Raw genomic sequence first — 19,962 nt, forward strand, 5'->3', positions numbered from 1 at the left:
TCTGTCTTCTTTTGCTGAAAGAAGATTCATTCATGTTGCTGTTTTAAGTAGAAGTTTATTCTTTTTTGTTGTGTATTATTTCATTTTATGATTATACTACAAAATTTTAGATATTCTTATACATTTATTATACAAGTCTTCTACATTTTTGGTGGAATTAAGTACTGTTACTCTTGCAAGAGTGGAATTGCTGACTTATAGAAAATATATGTATTTAGCATTGATAGATACTATCAAATGCAGTAGTCCCCCCTTATCTGCAGTTTCACTTTCCCTGGTTTCAGTTACCTGCAGTCAACCTCTGTCCGAAAATATTAAGTGGAAAAATTCCATAAATAAACAATTCTTCAGTTTTAATTAATTAATTAATTAATTAATTAATTTATGGCTGAGTTGGGTCTTCGTTGCTGTGCATGGGCTTTCTCTAGTTGCAGCGAGCAGGGGCTACTCTTCATTGTGGTGTGCGGGCTTCTCATTGCGATGGCTTCTCTTGTTGTGGAACACAAGGTCTAGGTGCACAAGCTTCAGTAGTTGTGGCACACGGGCTTCAGTAGTTGTGGCACGCAGGCTCAGTAGTTGTGGCATGTGGGCTCCGTAGTTGTGGCTCGTGGGCTCTAGAGAGCAGGCTCAGTAGTTGTGGCACATGGGCTTGGTTGCTCCGTGGCATGTGGGATCTTCCCGGACCAGGGTTCAAACCCGTGTCCCCTGCACTGGCAGGTGGATTCTTAACCACTGCACCACCAGGGAAGTCCCAATTCATAGGTTTTTAATTGCGTGCCATTCTGCGTAGCCCGATGAAATCTCGAACTCTCCCTCTCCATCCAGCCCTGGACATGAATTATCCCTTTGTCCAGTGTATTTAAGCTGTTTATGCTACCCATCCATTAGTATAGGAAAGAAAACCAGTAGATATAGGATTTGGTACATCCACTGGGCATCTTGGAACACATCCTCTGCAGATAAGGGGGGACTACTGTAGTTTTCCAAAGTGGTTGTACCAATTTATATTTCCACTGAGAGTTCTAGTTGCTCATTTTCTTGCCAGCACTTGGTGGTATCAGTCCTTTTAATTTTATCCATTTTGGTCGGGAGTAATAGTATCTCATGATGGTTTTAATTTGCAATCCTCTGATGACTAATCATGTTAAGCACATTTTCATATGCTTATTGGCCAAGTGAACATCCTCTTTTGTGATGGGCCTGTTCAGTCCTTTGCCCATTTCGTAGATTGGGCGGCTCCTTGTTAACTTGTAGTTTCCTTGTCTGTTGAGATAGTATCTGACTTGTCTACTCTACGATGTTTTTATGTGAAATCCTGTATGTGGAAGTGATTTGGGAAGTTAAATTTTGTCTGTGATATTAGTCATTTTCATACTTAAGAAGAAGGTGAATTTGAGTGCCTTACTCTTATACAGTTGTATCACAGTTCTCATTTTTGTCCTTGAATGAAACTTCTAGGTAAATAAATACTTCCTGCGACATTGGTAGATGAGGTATGCAGACCATGGGGGAAGTTAACCTAAAGCATGATTTAATTTTACCCCAAACAATGTAACATAGTGGCATAGAGTACAGACCTTTTTGTCAGGCTTCCTGGGTTTGGATTCCAGCTTTATCACTTCCTAACTGTGTAATCTTGAGGAAGTTCCTTATCCTCTTATATCTCATTTTTTAAACCTGGAAATCTGAGATAATAATTGTACTACCCTCATAGAATTGTTGTGAGGACTAAATGAATTCATACGTGTGAAGTACTTAGCACAGTGGTTGGTACATAATATATGTAAGCTGTTATTATGTTCTGTGTATGTATCTTATGTATATACATTTGCTCTTATACCCTACTATGCCAAACCCATGTTGTATGATGATATATATAGAGAAATACAACCCAGTCTCTGCCCACATGGAACCTCATCTTTAGTACCTATTACATGAGATTCTCAGATTTGGGATGCCTCCTAGATATACTTTAAAAATCAATATTCACAGTCCCAAATCCTACCTTTAAGAATTTACCAGAGAAGTAATACATGCATGATATTTTTCTCCTTAATTCCATAGATAAATTAGTGCCAAATAAATGAATTCATTATTTTAGCAAATATTAGTTGAGTGCCAACTGTGAGCAAGGCAGTGTTTTAGGCACTAGGGATACAGCAGTGAACAAGACAAAGCAAAACAAAATTCCTGCCTTCATGGAGCTTACATTCATGTGTGTGTGTGTATACAATAAATAAAATAAATAAGTAAGATATGTGGTAAAAGTGATAAATATATGGAGAAAATAAAATAGGGAAGGAGATAGATAGACTTTATTCTCTTCCCTAAGTCTCATATATTGGGGGGTTTGTCCCAGTTCCATGTACATTGTGCAGTTCAGTATCCATTGTAGAAATCCCAGGATCCCAAGAAAGCCTGTTCTGGGAAAGTTTTCCCTTTACACATAGAGATTTTGCTAAATTTGGGTTGGGGCCTCTTCTTGACTCTACCCTTCCTACTATTGCAGAAGAACCATGTTGGCTTCTTTAGTCAGTTCAAATATATTGTACTGGGTGGCACAGATACTCAGTGGGCATTAGAGTTCTCTCCCAATGGGCACGTCTTTATTCTCATAAGATTATGCCTGTGATTATGTCTGGTGATCTTGCTAAACAAAAACATTTTCATCCATATGTCTGAGTGGCAGTGTCTCCTTAAATCTGAGCAGGCCCTCGGTGTTCCAGCAGCCTGTCATCTTCCTGGGAGCGGATGTCACGCACCCCCCAGCAGGGGATGGGAAGAAGCCTTCCATTGCTGCTGTCGTTGGCAGTATGGACGGCCACCCCAGCCGGTACTGTGCCACTGTTCGGGTGCAGACGTCCCGCCAGGAGATCTCCCAGGAGCTCCTCTATAGTCAGGAGGTAATCCAGGACCTTACTAACATGGTTCGAGAGCTGCTGATCCAGTTCTACAAATCCACACGCTTCAAACCCACTCGGATCATCTATTACCGTGGAGGGGTATCCGAGGGACAGATGAAACAGGTACTCTCTTAATCCCATAGTTGCCTTCTGGGGCTTCTAGGTATCTGATGGAGTTTCCTCCCATCTGCCACTCCAAGTAAATCAGATCTGAGAGATGCCTGAGAGATAGGCAAGTTCTCAATTAAACATCATTTTATTTCTAACTCCTAGGTAGCTTGGCCAGAACTAATAGCAATTCGAAAGGCATGTATTAGTTTGGAAGAAGATTACCGGCCGGGAATAACCTATATTGTGGTGCAGAAAAGACATCACACACGACTCTTCTGTGCAGATAAAACAGAGAGGGTAAGAACACATAGGATAAGCTTTATTATCTGATGCAAGTGAATATGTTTTTGGTTTTTTAAAAATATTTATTTATTTTGGCTGTGCCGGGTCTTTGTTGCGGCATGCAGGATCTTCATTGCAGCGTGCGGACTCTTAGTTGCAGCATGGGAACTCTCAGTTGCACACTCATGCAGGATCTAGTTCCCTGTCCAGGAATTGAACCCAGCCCCCCTGCATTGGGATCGCAGAGTCTTCCTGACTGGACCACCAGGGGAGTCCTGTGAATGTGTTTTTGAGTAGGCACACATATAGTTTTTTTTTTTAAAACAGAAGTGCCTAATAATAATTTAATAAGCATACTAACTCCAATTGAGCTTAGATGAGCAATTTTGAATGATACAGGTTTCAAGACTGAATATTTCTCTTATGTTACAGCAATACTGGTTTCTAGAGTTTTTAGAGGGAGAAGTTAATAAAAGCCATGTACACTATGGTGATACAGGAAACCTCCAAAGGGAAGGTTTACTACTTGGACTTTATTGCCATTTGCTGTTTTTTGCTACCAGCGCCTAAGGCATGGTTCTAGGGTATAAAGAAGAATTTCTCTTCCAAATGATTTTACATCAGTGCAGGGGATTCTTAGGGTACACACTTTGAATGCTTGTGATGTCACATTCACTGACCATGGACAGGTTAACTTCTCTAAGCCGTAATGTTCTAACTGTAAAGTGTGATAAGAACAATACCTATCTCACAGGGTTGTTGTTAAGGATTAACTTAGTAAATGAATGTTAATTTGGGGTACAATTTCTAGCATTTGATAAAAGGCATTTTGTGTAACCTATTTATAATCTGACATTAATGTGTAAACTAGGTAAATTTTAGGTACACAGAGTTGGATGACTTTACTTCTATGATCTTTTCTATGACATTACTTCAACTTTTTCAGGCCGTCCCTGATCCACTCCCAGAGAGACCAGTTCTTTCTGTTTCCTGATCTTGTTGTCTTGTGGGTCACTCCCACTGTTTTCTAGTACACGTTTAGTTTGGTTTATTTTTTTAAGGATTAGATTTTTCTTTTTAATTAATTAATTAATTAATTAATTAATTTTTGGCTGCGTTGGGTCTTTGTTGCTGCACGCGGGTTTTCTCTAGTTGCGGCGAGCGGGGGATACTCTTCGTTGCAGTGCGCGGGCTTCTCATTGCAGTGGCTTCTCTTGTTGCAGAACACGAGGTCTAGGCGCGTGGGCTTCAGTAGTTGTGGCACGCGGGCTCAGTAGTTGTGGTGCACAGGCTTAGTTGCTCTGCGGCATGTGGGATCTTCCTGGACTAGGGCTCAAACCTGTGTCCCCTGCATTGGCAGGCGGATTCTTAACCACTGCACCACCAGGGAAGTCCCACATGCTTAGTTTCTGTCTCTAATCCAAGGCTGAGCTGTTTCTTCTTGTTTTCTGAATCATTAGAGAACTAAGGTTTTACCCTTGGGCCACAGGTCCACCAATCAGCTCAGATTCAAAATACTGTCTTCCAAATTGCCAAACTCTGACTTGGTAATACTTCTTAAATTCTGCTAATTCAAATTCTCTGAGCTCTTGACCGAGCTCTGGGCACAAAACATCCTGCCATCCCCTCCTTAATTGCATAGTCACACTCCATCCCACTGTTGACTTGCTATTCATGTAACTTTAGGACCTGGACTATCTTTCTAAACCCCCAAGCTATCTCATAGCTTTGTTCTTGACCATCCAGTGTCACTCCTGACCTTTGAAGATGGACAGTCCCAATCCTTGGTCTACTTTGCACCCCTGACACCAACATCTTCAATTCTCTAAACATGCCTCTTGCCAGTCTCCGACTCTGAATTAGTGTACTTGCCCATTTCTTTTGCTTCTAGTCTTGGGCTGACTGAGGTTGCTGAGGAAAAAAGTCATTTATTTAATAATGAACCATAATACAAGTTCTTGACAGCAAATCTCAGCCAGGCCTTTGATGCTGCAATTTCTTTTCATTTATCGTATTCCGCATAACATCTGTTCTAAACCTTTATACTCTTCTCAAGTCCCCAACCCCATCCATGAAGCATTCGTTGCCAACAATTTACATTGCCAACAATAGAATAACCTTCTATTTCCTCCAGAAAACAAAATTGAGAAGGCATGAATTTTCTCGGCTTCCTCCCCTTTACTTTCAAATTTAGCTAAATCTGTGTTTTCTTATTTTCTTCCTTGAATCTCAGAGGCTAATCTCTCCACCTATGTTTTCTTTCCCTCCACCTATGCTTTTGTTTTTAATGCTTTCTGCCTTCTGTAGAGCCTCACTTCATTAATTATCCATTTTTTTCAAAATTTCAGTTTTTCCCATGCCATTGCCTCCCTCTCCTCACCTTTTATAGTTTCTCAACTCTTCCTCAGTCTCCCTCAAAACTTCCCTTCTCCCTCAATCTATCTGCCATTTTTTCTTTCCTTCCTTTCATGACCAAACTTATAGGAAAAAAAAACTTGATTTTCTTTTTGTGTCTTCTCACATAATACTTCAGTTCTCTGTTGCCTGACTTTTATTTCACTGACTCCACTGAGGTCGTTCTCTCAATGACTTGCTCATTTTGAATCCAGCGATATCTTGTCAAGTTCCCACACTGACCTCTTTGAAGCACTTATGGATGTTTGCCTTCTTTGGCCTTAGCAATATGATTTTCCAGGCTCACTACCCACCTCTGTAATTAGGCTTTCTTTGACTCCTCTTCTTCCTCTGTCCATTAAACATTGATGCTTCCTGGCATTTCATATTTCTCTCCTCTTCTCAATTTCAACTCCCTTAGTCTCACCTACTTTTCCGGATTCACTTATTTGCTTATAGATTCCTAAATCTGTATTTCCAGCCCCAGATTTTCTGTGCAGCTCCTGATCTGCATTTCTGTCTACCAGTTTACTTAGATGCTCTGTAGGCATTGTATCAGTCAAGATAGGCTAGGCTGTGCTGTGGTAACAAAAGACTCCAAAGCCTTAGTGGCTTACTAAGATTTATTTCTTGTTCACATTACACATTCACTGTGGCACTGCTACAGCTGGGACCTCGCTGTCCTCCCTTTGGAACCTAGGCTGACAGAGAAGCATCTGTCTGGAACTTCACCAGTCATTGTAGTAGAGGGGAAAAAAGATACATGACAAGCCATATGCTGGCTGTTAAAGCTTCTGCCCAGAAGTAGCACATTTCACACCACATTTTATTAGCCAAAGGAAGTTACATGGCCACTTCTGAGTTAACTGGGTAGGGATGTATAATCCTCCCCCAGGGAGGGGCATGGGAATATTTGGCACCAGTGATACAATCTACCACAGGCATTTCAAGCAAAGCACATCTAAACCTTCTCCTTATTGTTTTCTCCGCATCTAAAAGCTATTCCTCCCCCAATTTTACTATTCTTCTATTGCTTGGCATCACTATATATTAGTCAGCCAAGTGAGAAACTTCAGAGTTGTCTTTAAATTCTTCTCCTCTATTCCTGTCCCCGCTTCCCATGTTCAGTGGGTCAAACAATTCTCTGTGTTCTGCCCTGAAATCTCTTGGCTCAACTCTTCCTCTTGTGTGTTCCGTCTGCCCTAGGCAGAACTCTTCAGTATTGCAGGAGACTCCTAGCAGTCTCCCTGTCTCCATTCCTCCTTCACAAATATATCCTCCACCTACTGTCAGGGCTAGGTTTTTAAAATACAGATCTTATCCTGCCACTCCACTGCTCAAAAATCTTCATGTTACCCCTATTGCCTACCAGATGCTTTCTTATGGTGCTCAGTGTTTTCCCACGGTAGCCAAAACACATTTAGTTTGATCTTTCACCATGCCCCCATACACTTTCCATTAGCAATGTGGCTATTTCCATTTCCCATATACATTGTGTATTTTTATCCCTGGAATGACCACATCCATCCCACCTTTTTTTCCCCATTATTTTTATAATGAGATATAATATAGACCCAGTAAAATTCACTATTTTTAGCATACTGTTCTGCGTGTTTTAAAAAATGCATACAGTTGTGTAAAACTACCACCTTAATATATAGAATGATTCTGTCACACATAAAGACTCTCTTATGCCCTTTTGTAGTCAGCCCTTTCCCTTACCTACAGCCCCTGACAACCACTGATGTATATTCCATCCCTATAGTTTTGTTTTTCCCAGTATGTCATATGAAAAGAAGTCATAGCCTTTGGTCTGGCTTCTTTTACTTAGCATAATGCATTTGAGATTCATCCACGTTATTTTATGTATCAGTAGTTTGTTCCTTTTTTATTGCTGAGTAGTATTTTGTGATATAGATGAACCACAGTTTGTTTATCCATTCCTGACTGTAAGGGGTATTGGAATGTTTCCATTTTCATTCTATCCCCTCCATCCAACCTGTACTTATCCTATAAGGCATGGCTCAACCATTTCCTCCCACCAGCTTTTCCCAGTGCTTTCCATAAGGCCCTTATTACATTGCATTGCAGTTCATTGCCTGTGACTTTCATGAAGAGCAGGAGGGCAGGTTCTTTAGTTCTCTCTGTGACTCTGTCTCTCATCCCCAGCGTCTGTTGCAGAGCCTTGCACATGGTGCTCAAGCAATAATTATTGAAATGAACATGCCTGGACCCCCTTTTCCCCAGGGCAGCACCTCTTTAGGTTCTCATCTGTAGATTCCAAGAGATTTTTTTTTTTTTTTCAGTACGCGGGCCTCTCACTGTTGTGGCCTCTCCCGTTACGGAGCACAGCCTCCAGACGTGCAGGCTCAGCGGCCATGGCTCACGGGCCCAGCCGCTCCGTGGCATGTGGGATCCTCCCGGACCAGGGCACAAACCCATGTCCCCTGCGTTGGCAGGCGGACTCTCAACCAGTGCGCCACCAGGGAAGCCCCCAAGAGATTTTTAAAAAGGGATTCTATGGTCAAATAAGTTTGGGAAATGCTGTATACTCCATCTCCCTCTTAAAGATTATACATTACTAGATAAAAGTTCTGAGAAGTCATACAAAAGAAAAGCCTTTCAACTGTGGTTTAACCCTGTATCACTCAAATTTATTTGACCATAAAACACCTAAACACATCCTGCAGAACTAATATCTCTAAAGCATACACTTTGGGAAACAATACTAGAATGATTGTAGCTCAGTTACATTTCCTCTTGTCCAGCTAGGTCCCCAAGGTCACATATGAATTTCATGGAATGAGACTTTTCTATACTCATGTATGTTATTATTATATGCATTGGTGCATGATCTTCAGCTGAAGTTAACAATAGTTAGAATGGAGCCAAATAAATTCCCATCAAATTTGTGCCAATATGCTAAATGTACTACCTCGTGTGGAACCCATGTGTACAGCAGAAGTGGATGAAAACTGACCAAATCGCAAGATTTAATTCCTTTTCTTGAAGTTCTCCTCTCTGCTTTTCTAAAAGTTTGATTTTAGAATTTGGCTATAGAAGAATTTTAGAATTTTAAAAGTATCAGAGATCATCACCTAATTTTATGGGTGATTAGATTGAGGCCCAAAGATATTATGCTTTGTTCAAGGTATGTAGTTGCAAGGCTGGGCTTAGAACTGAAACTGTGGTTTTCCTAATTCTCATTTCAATGCACTCTTCCTGATAATGCATGTGCCAGTGAATTCTTTTATTGATCCTGTAAAAGTATTAATTTTGTTGAACCTGGTGAACCAGTTCACAGATTCCTTCATCTTAACTTTTACTGAAAGTTGTAGGTTTTTTTTTTTTTTTACTCCAAATAAGGAATAAAACTGATTTTTTTTTCCCTCAGGAAGCTTATCCATCTTAAATGTCTTTTTTCCCCCTCTGTGAACACACCAAAGTGTCATCTGTAAAATAGATGACAATAATGTAGCCCAAAGCCACAGGTAAAATAATTCTTTGTCTGGATTCCCTTAGAGAAACAGTGGAGTATATTTGAGAAAATATCTAAGGTTGAAATAGTTGGGCTAATGGAAAGTTACAGAAAATTCAACATCTTGAATTAAACTGATTTTCAAGAGTTCACTTAAGAGCAGTATACTAACTTGTTACTAATGGCTTGAGCTCAATTTAGCACTTTGATGACTAATTATACTTTTTTTTTTTTTTTTTTTTTTTAGGTGGGGAAAAGTGGCAATGTACCAGCAGGCACTACCGTGGATAGCACCATCACACATCCATCTGAGTTTGACTTTTACCTCTGTAGTCATGCAGGAATTCAGGTAATTTGGAAGCTAGTCCAGGTCTTTGATTTGACAGGGAGGTGTTTGCAAATTCAGCAACTAGCTTGAGTAGACTTGTTGTTAAACACTGTACATAACTTTGTTAATGCTTGTATCCTAGAACTGTTATCTTTTGGTCTAGGTATCTGCTTGTAGGTGTGCTAGGCAGGAATATTTCTGAATTTAAGTAGGTTTCAATTCTCTCAGGTAGTCAACCCATGTCAGAGACATTAATCATAAAACTCTTTCTCCAGGGAACCAGCCGTCCTTCACATTACCAGGTCTTGTGGGATGACAACTGCTTCACCGCAGATGAGCTCCAGCTACTAACTTACCAGCTATGTCATACCTACGTGCGGTGCACACGCTCAGTCTCTATTCCAGCCCCTGCCTATTATGCCCGCCTTGTAGCATTCAGGGCAAGGTATCATCTGGTGGATAAAGATCATGACAGGCAAGTTTCTCAGGCAAATAAAATCTTTCTGTCTGTGTTAGCATATTAAAAAAAATGAGCTACTATAGAAAACTTTTAGGAAGAGTTAAACTTCCTTTTAGGGTTTACATTTCAAGGAGCAAATAAAATTACATGTGCCTTTAAGAGCTGATAATGTGACTTTTGGTCCAAAAATTGCCCAGGCTTGTTCATACTTGTATGATGTGTCTAAAGTCTGCCCCAAAAAGCAGTCTCATTTGAAACTGCCTGTGGATTTCCTATAGAGCCAAATGCATTTCAGTTCTGCTCAGGTCCTAAGCAGCCTCAAAAGGTGTCCAGCCCAGTGCCCTGGCTCCAGTCAGAGCAGTCACAGGCCTGTGGATTCTACTTCATGCAAGGGGGAAGTCCTGACCAGTTCACTTTACTTTCAGAACAGTCTTGGAGAATGTATCAGAGGGAACCTGGGTTTGTGTCGGGAACAGGTGGGGTACCAGCCCATTCTCACCCCCAAATAATGATCTCAGGAGAATCAGACATATTGACCTGATATTGAGCTACTATTAAATAACTAAACAAGCTTTCTGCATTAATTTTTTTTCCCCAAATGACCATCTGTGAAGTGTAGCGGTTTCTGGGCTCTTCCCCAAGTCCGAATTCAGCTGCTAAATAGTAGACATTCCACTGCAAGTCTATTTCTGTACGGGTTGAAAGTACGCTATTATGGAAAATGCCCAGCTGTGGCTTTGTACCTTCCATTCTGTAATATACATATTCATTCAACACATTTACTAGGTATTGCCTGTGTGCCCAACACTGTACTAGGTACTAAAAACTGTAAGTTGAGGAAGACATGTTTCCTGGGATTTTATGCTTCAGTATGGGATACAATACAGGCAAACATAAAACTGACAATTAGCCCATAGCAGTATAGATGAAAGTGCAATTGGACATCAGAGGAAAGTCTGTTAGAGATTTCATAGCTGGATGGCTAGGATTTGGCTCTACAAAGAAGAGAAAAGAATTTTCCAGGCAGAGGGAATAATGGACACAAAGAAGAGAAGACAAGTGACATGTTTGAACAATAGCAAGTTTTCTTTGGTTGGAGCATTTGAAAGGGGAATAGCAGGCATGAAGCTGGAAGAATATGTTAGAGCAAGATTACCTTTGTTTAACATAAAAGGCTAATCCTGGGATAAAATAGATATTACTCAACAGTTAATTGGATGTGAGTGACAGAGAAGAGGATGAAGTAAAAAATGACTAAGATTTTGAACCTAGATGATAAGGGTAATAATAATTTAAGTAGAGAAGTCAGAAGAGGGATGGTGATTTCCCATTTACTAAGCCTTTTATCACATGGTGTCCTTAAAAGGTATGTTCAGAAGTTGTTACTGTTATCCTAAAAGATCAAGTTCAGAGGAGTTGTTACTTGTCCGGGGTCGTATAGCTAGTGAGGGGAAGACAAGAAAGGCTGGTGGCATAGTAACATTTGCTGAGTATCTGTTACGTTCCAGCACTGTGCTAAGCACATTCATTTATTCATTCATTCATCCATTCAACAAATGGTTATTGAGGCAATGCTATGTGGCAGGCACTAAGGATTTAGTGATGAGTAAGACAGACAAAGTTGCTGCTTTCTTGGAGGTTACATCCCAGTAGGGAAATACATAATTATCCAAATAATAATCTTTCAAATAAAATAAAAGTAGAGGATTCTGTGCAAGTATATTCCAGGTGGCTCTGACCTGAACTTCAGAATCAGGGAAGATTTCTTTGGGGGAAATGACATTTCACTGAAGCCTAAAGGACAAGTAGGCATTAACCGGACATAACAGACAATGGAAGTCCTTGTGTAGGCACTGCTGAAGATTTGGGTCTTTGCAGACATTATTCTAATTAATTGCAACAGCCATTAAATAAGTTGTATTGCATTTTCAGTTGAGCAAACTGATGTTTAGAGAGATGTTACAAATTATTTAAGGAGCCACACCTTGAGCCCAAGATCTTGAATCTAGTACTATTCATGCTATTTGAAACATGTGGAGTTTGAAGTGGTCTTTTGTTACTCTTGGTTTTTTTGCTTTCTTTTCTTTACAGTGCGGAAGGCAGTCATGTGTCAGGACAGAGCAATGGCCGAGATCCTCAGGCCTTGGCTAAAGCTGTGCAGATCCACCATGATACCCAGCACACGATGTATTTTGCCTGAGAGTCTCAGAAAAAGAACTCAACTGGTTTGGCACCCCATGCAGGCTCAAAATGTTTCAAACGCCTACTGCCTCTAGAGAGAGCCAAGTTGACTTCAGGTGGTCTTCTACCAGCAACTCAGAATAGTTGCACTGAATCTATACTTCGCAGCACTGTCTGATGCATCAACAAAATTGAGCCATTTTTTAAAAGTAATAGATACTCACTGATTATCTTTTCTGATGCACTGGACTGAATTTTTACCTCATCATGCAAAGGCTACTCAGCCTGAACTTTCTAAAGGACTTTATGAGAAAGGTTTCTATGGGCTATTTTGCTAGCTGTGGTGTTCACCGCATCCCTCTAGTCTTACAAGAGAAGCTTATTCCTTTTTTCTGTATTCGTCGAGTGGGGTATATGCATAAATGGGAGAGAAAAACCAAACAATCTACTTCAGTTCAGTGTAACTATTTAATTGTGTGGGTCCATAGGCTTTTTAATGGAGATTTCTGACTTCGCCACTGTAAATGCCTTTAACGAGCATTAATTTTTGAAAGTTTTACAGAGTTTTATTAGTTTTACTACTTTATCTATTGATCTCTACAGACTTGTGCTGGTGCAAGTACAGGCTGCCAGGCAATTGCACTATATTTGGCTGCAGATTCAGACAGGCAGTTCTCTTATTTGGTTGACTTTTGTGAATGTGTAACACATGTAATGCATGTCATGGTGACAGATAACACTGCCATGATAAAAGTACTCATGTTTCCCCCTCTTTGAAAAAAATTAGCTTTTAGTATTTTTCAGAGTTTTCAAAAGTGCCCATTTTATGCTGCTGTGTGGTCTGTTAGATCTAAATGATTTTTAAACTTTTCTCATAGCAAGTTAACTTTGGCAATAAACATTTTTTAAAGTCCCTCCTCTTCCTCCCCCTGACAGTGTAGTTTTTTAGATGAGATTTCGGTATGATTTTTATCAGCTATTTCTTATAGATCATAATCTGGCAATTTCTGAAACTGGTCAGAAAAGACATATATTTCCATGCCTTTTTAAAGAATTCTTTTTATCTGTTTTATAGTCACAGTTGGTGTCCTGTCACTTTGTTTTAAAATAAGCTAGAACCAGGATGCTTCCTTATTGAATAGGCTTTGCCAGTCCTTAAGGTACCTTGAGTGATGCTGCAACTTGCAAAAATGTACCAGCATTTAAAACTTTATTCCCTGGGAATCAAGGTTACTCACACAATTACTTGTAGTGCAAATTTTTTGCTTCTCTTTCAACCTGAAATGTACTTGGTGGGGTTTCCTTCCTTTTATTAAACTAAAACTGCATAGAAAAGGTTGATTTTTCTTAATAGATTCTGGATTCCGTTCACAGGGAGACAGGATTCCTTTCTTGTCTAAACAAAGGGAGTTGATCTAAAGCAAGCATCAGTTAAAATGTGGGGGAAAAGGTATTTTGTATTTAGTGTAGATAATACTTTGTGAATGGACAACAGTTACATAGAGTATTGATAGTTCCAGCCAGTGTTTCCCAGCCCAAATTTTACTGACTTGGAATTCTCTGTCCTGGAACCTCAGGAGTGAGAGCTGAAAGGAGGGATAAAAGGCCCAGATCCACTCCATATGGCTGAGGAAGGTGCTGGGGGAAGAGAGAGATGCAGTGTGGTAAAACGGTTTTGCCACCTCTGTCTGGAAACTGCTGGTGGGGGAAACACTGGATCTAACGGTGAAGGATGTTGCTTGAACTCATTAGCTGGTCCAAATCTCTTAAACTAGCCTTCTCAAAATCCCAGCAATATAAAGCACTGTTTTTCTTCAGTCTTTTAAACAAGCTTGTAAATACATTAAAGTTTACATTTCCATGTGCTGTTGATCAGCAGCGCCACCAGTGTTTGCTGAGACTGGTCTCTGAGAGTTTTATAATGTATATGGAGTCCTAAAGCTCATTAAGATACAAGTGCAGACGTCCTTGTTCTCTTCACAGAGTGGGATGAAAGCAAGCTCTGTAATTGAGGCACAGCATAGGCAGGAGTGAAGAAGACGGCAGATGTTAATTTCTTAAGATTTTCCTTTTTTGCAAATACCTCACTTGGACACTACAAATCAGGACACGTTGGTGAGGGTCTGGCTGCTGCTTTTTATTCACACTTGTTCAGGGAGAGCACAGAAAATACCCTTCAGCTTGGCCACCCTGGATACAAGAGGAGGAAAAACGGAAGTTTTCTCTAGGAAAAGGATGACTTGCTGGAGTCCAGGATGTGAAGAACTCTTGGTGGCTGGCTGGCTGGCCAGTGGGCACCCCATCTGCACTTGAGTGCCTCGGACTTGCTTGTTAATAATGCACAGAAGAAGCGTCACTTCTCACCATCTCCTGGCATGTATGGAGCAGGGAGCAAGGCGGAGTGCCAGGAAGCCCTGACGTGCTTGCAGATGGGCTATACACTCGACCTTGAACTGTAGTTTGTAAGACGTCAGTCAGTCCTAGTACACTGGGGCAAATCAGTGTAGTGGTGGAGGAAAAGCCGGGAGGCCTATTTTTGTAGGAAAACAGTACCTTTGAGGGTGTAATGCTGCCGTTTTGGACAAAAGGAAAGAAATATAGAAGAATTAGGATTGTTGGAAAAAACTTGCTGAGTGGTGGATCTTTAAGAGATAATTACTGCAGAATCCGAGTTGCAGCAATACTTATTGCAAGCAGGTCTGAATGCATAGTTTTAATTTGGCTTGACAATTTGAACACGTTAACCCCTTGGGACTGATGGAATCATTATGCATGTGTCAATCAATGGGAGGTGTGCATTCTCTAGAAGTAGGTGTAGGCTGTTTGGTTTTTTTTTAATGCAGCCTGTTCAGGCACTGTCATGTGGTGTGAAAGATTTAAATGTAGCAATGCTAAAGAGTTAACAGTTTTGGGATAAGGCACGGGGACATTAAAAGAGTGGTGAAGATCCAAATGTTGAACCAATTATGTTTTGTTGTTGTTGTTAGCTGTAGAGTGAACTAGCTGCCCAGCAGTCTGGGCAGGCAGAACATATTCATTCTTACTGTAAATTCTATTTGCTGCTTCCAAAGGTGATGATTTACAAGCAGACATATTCTATATGGTCTGTATTTTAGGATCTGGTGCCCAGCCTATATCAGAGCTTACCTACCTGGCTCAGCTACCTACCCTTCCTGTGGGAAAGGGTAATCCACTGTTTAACCAGGCTCACCCTCTCCGCCCTGCCCTAGCAACCCTTTGTGGATGTGCTGTAAGATTTTCTTGCTCAATAGCAAGGTGGTAGCTCTGCTTTCATTTTAAGAAAGTGGAGGCTGAGGGCATTGTATCAATACTGCTTCAACTCCAAGGATTTTTCCTTGTAAAATTAAAGGGAAGGGCTTCCCTGGTGGCGCAGTGGTTGAGGGTCCGCCTGCCGATGCAGGGGACGCAGGTTCGTGCCCCAGTCCGGGGGGATCCTGCATGCTGCGGAGAGGCTGGGCCTGTGCGTCCGGAGCCTGTGCTCTGCTACGGGAGGGGCCGCAGCGGTGGGAGGCCCGCGTACCACAAAAAAAAAAAAAAAAAAAAAATTAAAGGGAAGATCTTGTTATCGATTAACCATTTTCTTACCCCTTGCTATTGACATATTCATGCTCTTTCTATGTCTAGTAGCTGAAAAATGTTTGCATTTGTTCATTTGACTAATGGTGTCATTTTTCTTTCTATATTGTTAGGCCTGTGATGTTCTAAAATGTATTTTATTAAATTTGGACTGGATGTATGTCTCTAGCAATACGAGGTACTTTCTAAACTTTTAAGGGAGGGGTGGTATTCCCGAGTTGAGATAAGATGATGGTTGTTTAAATTTTGCAATTTTTTTTGGCCTGCAGGGATATTTTGTGTTCATGTGTCCATAAAAGAATAAATTGGCATTCTTGTGCCAAACATTGTTTTCCTTGTCAATTGTCTAATAAATATAGCGTATACTGTAATAGCAATACACATGGTTACTTTTTTTTTTTTTGGCCACACCGCGCAGCTTGTGGGATCTTTGTTTCTCAACCAGGAATTGAACCCACACCTTCGGCAGTGAAAGCACAGAGTCCTAACCACTGGACCGCCGGGGAATTCCCCATGCTTACTTTTTAAAAACAGTTTCCTCAGTATAAGAAATTTGAGAAAGAAGAACAATGAGAAAACTTTGTGTTTTTAACTCCTGGGTCTCCCTATTTTTAGAAATTGTTATTCGGGAAATTTAGAAGAGCTTCTTGCAACATTTCACATGTGAAAACTTAAAGCTTCAGCAGAGTTCTGGGTATAACTCTTAATAGGGAGATCTATTTCAGTGATGTTCTGAGAAAAATCTGTAGTCTTCAGAGGGCAGTATAGCTACGTACTTTATAAGACTGACTTCTTCAGAGAAAGAGCCGCCCAAATTCACCCATCCTGGGGCTATCCAATCTCAAGTCTTTTGATTCTTATCAGCAAAGCCCTTTTGTTAAGTCATGGCAAGGATAATGCAGAGATTTGCTCAATGTGGCCCTTATACTCAGGGAATTTATAGTTTACCAGAGGAGCAAGTCCTACATACAGCCAACTTTACTACAGGTAATTGTTTTTTCCATCAGTACAGTATCCCCCTCTCCATATTTGTCTATTATCAAACATTTATCATGAACCCAATATATGCCAAGCTCTGCCTAGGTGCTGGGAATATAGAAGAGTAAAAAATTAATTCTCCAAAGAATTCATTCTAATGCGGCATAAGGTGGGGAGGAGGAGGGAGCAAGATTAACATCTGAGTGCCTAATATATGCAGTCACTTTATACTGACATCTTTAATCACAGCCACAGTCCTTTGAGGTTGATGGTGGTATCCCTGTTTTAAAGATGAGGAGTCAAAGTTAGAATTGAAGCCAGGCCTATCTAACTTCATTATACCTGCTACTGAGCATGAAATTATAGGAACTTAAAAAGGGAAACAACAACTTTTGTCATGGGGAGTCAGGAAAGACTACAGAGTCATGAATTTTGGGATAGATCATGAAGCATGAGTCAGACTTTGCCAGGTGGATAAGTGGGGAACAAGGGGATTCTAGACACACTGTTCCCTTACAGTAGATTAGCTATAATTTTTATCTACTCCAATTCTTTCCTTTATTACTTCTTTGGGTGATAGAATCCCTCTTTCTTATGGGAACCCCATTATTTTGTGTGTTTCAAGTGAGTCCAAATGGCCTTCCTCCCACTTCTTCCCCCTCCATTTGTGTCCTGTTCATGTCCATCCATGAATCAGTCCCTGGGGGATGTGTCACATAATGACTCCTCTGTCAGGGAGCGGCTAGCAAGTAGGCAAGTCACAGACAAGGCATGTTCCTCTTCTGTCTCTTTATCTCTTGGCTCTGATTTCCTCTATGTTGACTTTATTCTCCAGAAGCTATTGGCAAATCATTAAGGAGAAGAGGGAAAAAATCAGATGGGGAAACTAGCAACTATATTACAAATTGACTGGAGAAGGAAAGAAATTATTTTAGTCTAACAAACATTTTTGGAGCTCCTATTATGTGCTAAGAAATATAAAGATAAAAGACACTAGTTCTGGTCATTGAAAGGTTCACTTGTAAACTTGGGGGCCACATATGTAGCAAGGTAGCTTTAAGGGTTAAGTATTATGAGAAATATATACACATAACCATGGGACCACTTAGAGAGGCGCTAACCCAGCTTGGGGAGATCAAGGAAGGCTTCTTAGAAGAAATGACTGGATGTCTTATAAAGAATAAATAAGAGTTTTATAAATGAACAAGGTGGAAGAAGCATTCTAAGGATTCTTTTCATGGGCAAAGGCATGGAGGGGAAAACAAAGATCATGACTTGTTGGGATGAATTACAAGTAATTTCAGTACTCTTGGATTATAAGGGAAGTGAAAATGATAAGGCTGGACCACAGAGGCAAGCACCAGTTCCTGACAGGACAGGACTTGCATGGCATTCTAAGGAGTTTAGAGTTTGTCCACAGGTACAATAGCACAGTCTGATTTGTGTTACTTAGGCTGTCAGTAGTGTTGTGGGTAGTTTGAAGCTGAAGTTCTGAGAGTTTTACTGTGGTAGCTCAAGCTAAAGATGATGAGGCTTGAACTTGAGCAGTGAGAGTGCAATTGGAGAGAACAAATGAACACGAGATATTCAGAATTTAGAAGAACCAGAACTTGGGGAAAGTGGATATAGAAAGTACCGGGAAGGAAGTAGACTCATTAGGAGGGCTCTCAGGTTTCTGGCTTGGGTAGCTGGGTAGGTAATAGTGCCACTGAGAAAATGAACACAGAAGAAGCAGATTTGTGATTTGTGGGAAGTAAGGATGTGGTGAGTTCAATTTTGGATGGATTTAATTTGAGGGTGGTATATATGGACTGGAGAAAGGGATTTGGAAGCCATCAGTATATATATCTATATATCTAACTATAGCTACGTCTATATCCTATTCGTTCTGTTTCTCTGGGGAACCCTGACCAGTACAGGCTGCTCTTACTATCTTCTCTTTGTTTTTGATTTTCAACACTTTAATAGGCCTAGGAATCTTTGTATTTATCCGGCTTAGAACTTTGTCTTATTCATCTTTGTGAAACCAGCACGCAGTGTCTGGCATATAGTAGATGCTCAATAAATGTTAGCTAATATCATTATTTGAGGAAATTCCCCAACACAAAAGTCAGAGAACAAAACAAACAGTAAACATAACTCAAAGAAAATAGAGACCATGCAAAGGGAGCACAAGAAAACGTCCTCCCCCAATTTTTTTTTTTTTTTTTTTTTTGCGATACGCGGGCCTCTCCCATTGTGGAGCACAGGCTCCGGACGTGCAGGCTCAGCAGCCATGGCTCACGGTCCTAGCTGCTCCACGGCATGTGGGATCCTCCCAGAGCAGGGCACGAACCCATGTCCCCTGCATCGGCAGGTGGACTCTCAACCACTGAGCTACCAGGGAAGCCCTTTTTTTCTAATTTTTAAAATTTATTTGGCTGTATTGGGTCTTTTAAAAAATATTTATTTATTTTAAGATTTTAAATTTTAGTTATTTATTCATTTGGCTGCATTGGGTCTCCGTTGCTGTGCGCAGGCTTTCTCTAGTTGCAGCGATTGTTGCAGTGTGTGGGCTTCTCCTTGTAGTGGCTTCTCTTGTTGCGGAGCACGGGTTCTAGGTACGTGGGCTTCAGTAGTTGCGGCATGCAGGCTCAGTAGTTGTGGCACATGGACTCTGGAGCGCAGGCTCAGTAGTTGTGGCGCACGGGCTTAGTTGCTCCGCAGCACGGGGGATCTTCCCAGACCAGGACTCGAACCCGTGTCCCCTGCATTGGCAGGCAGATTCTTATCCACTGCACCACCAGGGAAGTCCCTTAATATTTATTTTATTTATTTACTTATTTGGTTGCTCCAGGTCTTAGTTGTGGCTTGTGGGCTCCATAGTTGTGGCTCGCCAGCTCCTTAGTTGTGGCATGTGAACTCTTAGTTGCGGCATGCATGTGGGATCTAGTTCCCTGGCCAGGCATCGAATCTGCGCCCCCTGCATTGGGAGCTCAGAGTCTTAACCACTGCGCCATGAGAAGTCCCCCAAATTGTATTTTATATTCTCGGAAAGATAAAAGAAGATACTGCATTCATTAAACAAGAGGAGACTATAACAATAGGAACAACTTAAATTAAAAGAAAATATTAAAATAGCAAAAATTTTAAAAATCATAAGTGAAACAAATGAAATCCATAGACTCCCACAGATATTTAAGGAAGTCATGCTTGAACTCCCCTCCACCCTAAACTTTGCTCACCAGTGATCCTGTGTCTTCTAATTCTG

The 19,962-nt window shown here is 40.8% G+C and overlaps 1 protein-coding gene across 1 annotated transcript in view; it reads left to right on the forward strand.

Moving 5' to 3' along the window:
• The window catches only part of LOC307048754 (protein argonaute-4-like), a gene marked incomplete at both ends in the record, with an annotated part of 35,020 nt that extends 22,864 nt beyond the window's left edge, over positions 1-12,156 (forward strand). The window contains 5 exon segments of the mRNA XM_079697952.1: positions 2,711-3,026; positions 3,177-3,311; positions 9,416-9,517; positions 9,772-9,971; positions 12,048-12,156. Coding sequence (XP_079554078.1) covers positions 2,711-3,026; positions 3,177-3,311; positions 9,416-9,517; positions 9,772-9,971; positions 12,048-12,156 — 862 coding nt within the window.
• Positions 12,157-19,962: the final 7,806 nt, after the last annotated feature.

This window comes from Hyperoodon ampullatus, assembly GCF_949752795.1.
Source record: "Hyperoodon ampullatus genome assembly, chromosome: 2".
Lineage (NCBI taxonomy): Eukaryota > Metazoa > Chordata > Mammalia > Artiodactyla > Ziphiidae > Hyperoodon > Hyperoodon ampullatus.